Below are 6,208 nucleotides of genomic sequence, written 5' to 3' on the forward strand. Positions count from 1 at the left end.
AAATTAATTCTTGAGTTGGGTTTCTACATCCAATGCCCTGTTTTGGCTTGGCCTACGATTTGGGGTAAAAGTTAACCAAAATGAGGAGTAGACTTTATTCTTTTCAAACTTGGACGATTTGATGTGCAACATAGGATGAGGATTTGAAAGAGATACTACTCCCTCCTCCTCCTCCTCCTCCCTCCTCCCTCCTCCCCCCTCCCTCCCTCCCTCCCTCCCTCTCTTTTCATGGGTCATTACTGTTAAGGTTGCTTAGCGTAACTCAAAGCTATCCCAATTTATCAATTATAGGAGTTGGGTTTTTTCTCAAACCCGAAACCCAATCGGGGAATGGAGCCGGGGAGCCAACTTCCCCCGAACGAGTGAAAACTTTGGTTTTCTTAGGCAAAACCCATTAATTATTCAGGTCTATTATTAGCTCCATCATGATTCAATTTCAATCCAAACAGTATTTAGATTCCTGAAGTGTTGTTGGGGAGAGGACTTGGAACAATGAGAGATGAGAGTTCAAAGAAAAGCAAGGTTTGTTGAGATAATTCATATTTATTTTTCCTACTTGCATTGCGTTATGCTCATAATTTTTTATCCTTATCGTTCTGAATTTGCTGACTTTATCTCGTTTGTGTGAGAGAAGCTCTCATGGTCTAAGTCTCTAATTAGGAAATGGTTCAATATCAAGGGCAAAGCTCAAGATTTCCATTCAGATGATATAGTTGGCAGAGGTGAGCTTCAATCATTTGCAATACTTTATTTTCACTTCTTCATCTTGACTTTGTATATTTTACTGTTGGTTAGGTATCTAAGCGCTTCTAAATTTTTTGCTTGCGATGTCTCCTTGTTAATAGGATCCTTATCTTTCGTCTCCAATCTTTGAAATTACCAGCCTGCTATTATACTTGCATGAAATATGTTTTTCCTCTCTTTTAGCAGTTATGATTTCCTTTTTCTCTTGGTATTTAGGATCGAAATTTTATCTCCTAGGTCCTGTAACAGGATCGGAAAATGGTACATTGTACTCTACATTTGTACCTTCTTTCTTCTAAGAGTTCTGAATCTAATGCGCATTAGTTTCGTAACTTCCACAATTTATTTTGTGACCATTCTACCATTTGAATTCATGCGCATGTTTCAGCAAAAGAATTTCTTTTAACTTCCTTTTTCTTTCTTTTTTCTTTGAAATGCTTGCTCTTTTTCCAGGTGTTGATGGGGATTGGAGGAACAGCTTCTCAGAGAGAGAGGTATCCACAGTCAAGAAAAAGAAGACAGGTTATATAGTCTCACATTCCTTTGGACCACTTTGAAACATGTCTTCCTCTTTCTTTCTTTTACCTCTTCTTTTTAAACTTACTTCTTTCTCATTTCATTTACTTTTCCATATATTGGTCCCTCAGATAGATTGTTCAAGAACAACTCTGATCGAGCTCGACGAGGAAAGATCGATTGTGATGCAGCCCAAGTCACAAACACTCAAGAATATAGGTAATAAACCCTTGATACTCATACACACACACACACACATAGTATGTATGTGTGTGTGTGTGTGTGTGTTTATATATATATATATATATATATATATATATATATATATACATACATACATACGGAGCCACCCTAGATTGAATCTAAGGATGCACCTTCAAAATTATATCATACGCAATAAATTTAATTGATCCACTCCGTTCATTTTGATCTAAATGATTTGGATGGCATATAAACCAAAAATTAGCATATTGGGTTGTAGTTACTAATGCATCAAGTGATAGTAAAATTAACGGTTTTACAACAACATAACTAAAGAGACAATAAAAAATATGTGTTAGAAATATGAAACATCATAATTTTTATTTTATAGATGGTTTAAGCATTTAATCATGATGAATGGAGTGGATCGTGCCATCTGAAATTAGCTCAACGCATATAATTGAGACGTGCATTCTTTAGATTGCAATCCTCAGAGTGGCTCCTTAGAATATAATATATAGTTATATATATATATATAATATATATAATATATAATATATTAATAAAACATTATGTTGGGCATTTTGTCTTAGGTGGATCCTTATGACATCCTCCCAGCATGAAAAAATTCTTTTCATTATGTTCTCTGTAGATTTGGGGAACATCCTTTTTTTTTACTTACGCTGCGATATATTTCACAAACTTTTCATAATAATGTTTTTTGGTTGGTTTGGGTTTGTATTTTTTTTTGGGAGGTGGGGGGGGGTATATTTACCGTTTATTGGTAAAAAAAATCATATAAATATTGGTTTTTTCTTCTATTTTTGGTGAGTAGGATCTTTGTTGCAACATGGAATGTAGGAGGCAAATGCCCTCCAAATCACTTGAATCTCGATGATTGGCTCCAAACGTCTCCTCCCGCTGATATATATGTATTGGGGTAAATAAAATTTAATTGGAGCAAATTTTCTAAGTCCCAACCAACTAATTACCCTATGAACAATCTAGTTAAGCCAAAATCAATTCGTTCCTTTGTTGTTTCAAACAGGTTTCAAGAGATAGTACCCTTGAATGCTGGCAATGTTCTTGGAGCTGAAGACAACGGCCCTGCAAAGAAATGGATATCGCTCGTAAGAAGAACACTCAACAATCTAGCAGGCTCTAGTGGTAATATTGGGAGCAACTACACACCTTCACCTGCTCCCAATCCAGTTGTGGAGCTTGATGATGACTTTGAGGGTGCCTCATCATCGCACAAGAGGAACTCATCTTTTTTCCACCGTCGTTCCTTTCAATCTCTAAACCGTAGCATGAGAATGGATGATGATGTCATTGCACCTCAACCAAGGCTTGAACGTAGATATAGTGTATGTGAACGAGTTATATATGGGAGTCGTCCTAGTGATTATGATGCAAATTATAGATGGGGCGGGTCATCTGACGATGAGAAAATTAGCGGGGACTCACCAAGCACTGTTTTTTTCTCACCAATGTCTTATGGTTATGGTGCTTCATCGATGGAAGAAAGAGCTAGATTATCAGGACTCTCACGGTATTCCCTTAGGTGGCTTCTTTCATTATTTACATAAAGATTTTGCTTTGTTGAACAGTTCCTTAATTCTTTAATGTTGTATGATAGGTATTGTCTAGTTGCAAGTAAGCAAATGGTTGGGATATTTCTCACAATTTGGGCACGAAGTGAAATTAGAGATGATGTTAGGAACTTGAAGGTCTCTTGTGTTGGAAGAGGGTTGATGGGTTATCTTGGAAACAAGGTACTTTTCAAGATTTTATCGACACATGATTTTATCAGACATTTTCATTAGGTGAGTTTTATGCCAAGAATCAAGAGAAGCAACTTAATTTGTCTGTTTCAGGGTTCGATTTCGATTAGCATGTCTCTGCACCAAACAAGCTTCTGCTTCATCTGCAGCCATTTGACCTCAGGACAGAAGGACGGCGATGAGCTGAGGAGGAACTCTGATGTAATGGAGATACTGAGGAAGACCAGGTTTCCAAGGATTCATGGGCTAGGTGATGAGAGATCTCCTGAGACAATCCTTGATCATGAGTAAGAACCATTTTGTAGATTAATTTTGTTAAAACTTCTCTGGTAATTAATTTAGATAAATCTACTCGAAAAAAATGGCTTCCTAGGCTTCTACCCTCTATGTTGTGGTAGTTTGTCTGGCGTAATTTGATGCAAAATCATAAAATTAAAAAAAATTAACAGTTGATGAATGGCTGTTAACACTTTTGGTTATCTTGTGTGAATCTTCTCAACTTATGCATCAAATGTCCTTTTAAAACGATCATACTTTTGACCACTCTGATGTACTTTCTTATCTTGTTTTTAGTCGAATAATTTGGCTGGGGGATTTGAACTACCGTATTGCTCTCTCTTATCGCTCTGCTAAAGCCCTAGTCGAAATGCATAATTGGAGGGCATTACTAGAAAAAGACCAGGTAATTTTCCTACTCTCAACATACTTTCACTTGTTTTTCTTAACCTTGAAGTGTGCTATCTTGTGCTATAGATAATCCTTGCCTTTCTATCATGCTTTTCTTTCTCCGCTTTATCTCTTTGAGATTGGTATCTTGTAGACTGAAAAAAAAAAGCAATGATTCTTTCTTCTTTACTTACCTAATGGCATACCATGGATCAACACAAAACTTCTTTAATTATGAGCAGCTTCGAATAGAACAAAGGTGCGGTCGAGTCTTTGAGGGATGGAATGAAGGGAGGATTTATTTTCCGCCCACATATAAGTACTCAAACAATTCTGACAGATATGCTGGTGATGAATCAAACACAAAAGAGAAGCGTCGAACGCCAGCCTGGTAATAATAAACAACAATTTTTATGTAAGGGTTAATTGCACACAGATCCCCCGCAATGTCATTTTTTTAACGTACTATCCCCGTAGTTTTTTACAGACAGACCCCCTTGGTTAAATTCTTCTGACACTTGTACCCTGGGAGAAATTTTGGAAGATATTGCCTACATGAAATTTGTGAGTCTAACTGTGGGGAAAAGAATAGAAAATAAATTCATTCAGGGGGTCCAACTGCAAAAATAAAACTACTGGGATAGTAAGTTCAAAGCAGGGATACTTCAGGGGATCATGTGCAATTAACCCTTTTTGTAAAGACTCTAAGGAAGTTCACAAGTTATACTTACCTTTGACTCTATTTTCATGTTTAAAGGTGTGACAGGATATTATGGTATGGAAGGGGCCTAAACCAGTTATCTTATGTTCGTGGTGAATCAAAACTATCTGACCATAGACCAGTCTATAGTATTTTTATTGCGGAAGTTGAATCCATTGATCATAGTAAAATTAGGAACATGAGTTGCCCGAGCACTAGAATTGAGGTGGAGGAATTACTTCCATACTCTCATGGGTACACAGAGCTTAATTTCATCTGAAAAGGTGTGATATCTTCCTTTTGGTTGATTAGATTGTTTATTCTTTAATTATTTTTTACTGTATTCTCTTTTTTTTTTCATTCTGCTTTTTTACTGGTAAGTTATCGATTGTTTGTATGAAGATATTTGCATCAGGAAACTGGCTTCAGGAGTTCATAAGCGTGCTGGGAGCTTGTATACTTCAGTTCTTCGCCTCTTTACACTTGTATGTTGTTGAAGCTTTTACTCATGAGTTAGTAACTTAATTAATGTTAAACCTCTATTCCACTAAATAACTTATCTTCTTTATGGGAAAATCAGGAATCTCGAAGCGTTGGAATCTTTTGGGAGAAAATCTACCTCTCTTGAGAATTTCAGATCCTATTAATCTACAAATGAAACAGGTGATCATTCTTGTTCAGGTCGTTATTTACTTGTATTCTTTGGCAGTATTGTAATACGACTAAAAATCTTGAGGCATTTGTGTTCAAAAATTTTGCCTATGTAGAGCCCCCCCCCCCCCCACCCCCCGCAAAAAATAATAAATATTAAATAAATAAATAAATAACAAAACAAAAAAAACACCTTCCCTTGGGATTAAGACGTTTTATTTCCCTTTATATGATGTCTCATTTGCACACCTTAATGATCTAATTCATTGTCCTTTGGTAGAAATCGGTGGAACTTCTTCAAATCTAGATGCTGCTCTCAATTCTTGATCCAGAAGAGGAGCACCATAAATTTTGCGACTAACAGAGAGGAGCATACAAAAATAATTTGCTAACTACGCCACCTTAAATTGTGAAGAGCTTTTAACAAAATTACGTCATATGCTACCGCATGAAGAATTTTTGAAGAGTTTATTTTGTCAGAGTGAAAGGAAAATTGACAGTGATTACTGCAAAATTTAGTTGTAGGAACTGATTGATGTAGTATAGTTCTTTTCTACGTTGCATAGTTGGAGAACATAGGAGTGAAAAAGAGGTGTAAGCTATTATGCATGCTTATGATATTTCAACTGTAAAAGGTCATTCTACTGATTGTAATGTGCAGAAGCCTGTGCTTTGTGTTCCTTTATCTTTTGTTGAAGCAATTGTGACAGGAAAGACTTGATAGATTGACATGAACAAAAGAAAGGGCAACTATGCTTGTGAAAGCACTAAAAGCTTCTGCAATTGGGGGTTTGAAAAAGATTCCTTTGAATATTCAAGTCATATGTGAATATTTGAAGATCAATTGAGGGCTCCATAACGTGTGTCATTAGGCTAAACATATCGCGGCGACGGGCAACTTAAACATGTATTTTTCAGGTTGATAAAAGTTGTAGGTACTTCGTCA

The 6,208-nt window shown here is 36.3% G+C and overlaps 1 protein-coding gene across 2 annotated transcripts; it reads left to right on the forward strand.

Moving 5' to 3' along the window:
* Positions 216-5,942, forward strand: LOC109819863 (type IV inositol polyphosphate 5-phosphatase 7-like). Of its 2 annotated transcripts, none has more exons than XM_020385810.1 (14): positions 216-522; positions 635-722; positions 1,198-1,266; positions 1,392-1,479; positions 2,297-2,401; positions 2,510-3,013; positions 3,101-3,236; positions 3,339-3,532; positions 3,819-3,927; positions 4,154-4,302; positions 4,669-4,895; positions 5,014-5,096; positions 5,192-5,274; positions 5,543-5,942. In XM_020385810.1, exons 1-11 carry the CDS (start codon positions 493-495, stop codon positions 4,889-4,891), a joined length of 1,695 nt encoding a protein of 564 aa, XP_020241399.1. In that variant the 5' UTR covers positions 216-492; the 3' UTR covers positions 4,892-4,895; positions 5,014-5,096; positions 5,192-5,274; positions 5,543-5,942. The 2 variants fall into 2 exon arrangements, with proteins under 2 accessions (XP_020241399.1, XP_020241400.1); XM_020385811.1 differs by having other exon boundaries at positions 5,027-5,096.

This window comes from Asparagus officinalis, chromosome 8 (assembly GCF_001876935.1).
Source record: "Asparagus officinalis chromosome 8, Aspof.V1, whole genome shotgun sequence".
Lineage (NCBI taxonomy): Eukaryota > Viridiplantae > Streptophyta > Magnoliopsida > Asparagales > Asparagaceae > Asparagus > Asparagus officinalis.

Coding starts and splice junctions, on each gene's coding strand:
- LOC109819863 (XM_020385810.1), top strand. CDS start 493: ATGAGAGATGAGAGTTCAAAGAAAAGCAAG. Junction 1,267..1,391: donor AGTCAAGAAAAAGAAGACAG/GTTATATAGTCT, acceptor TTGGTCCCTCAG/ATAGATTGTTCAAGAACAAC. Junction 1,480..2,296: donor ACAAACACTCAAGAATATAG/GTAATAAACCCT, acceptor TTTGGTGAGTAG/GATCTTTGTTGCAACATGGA.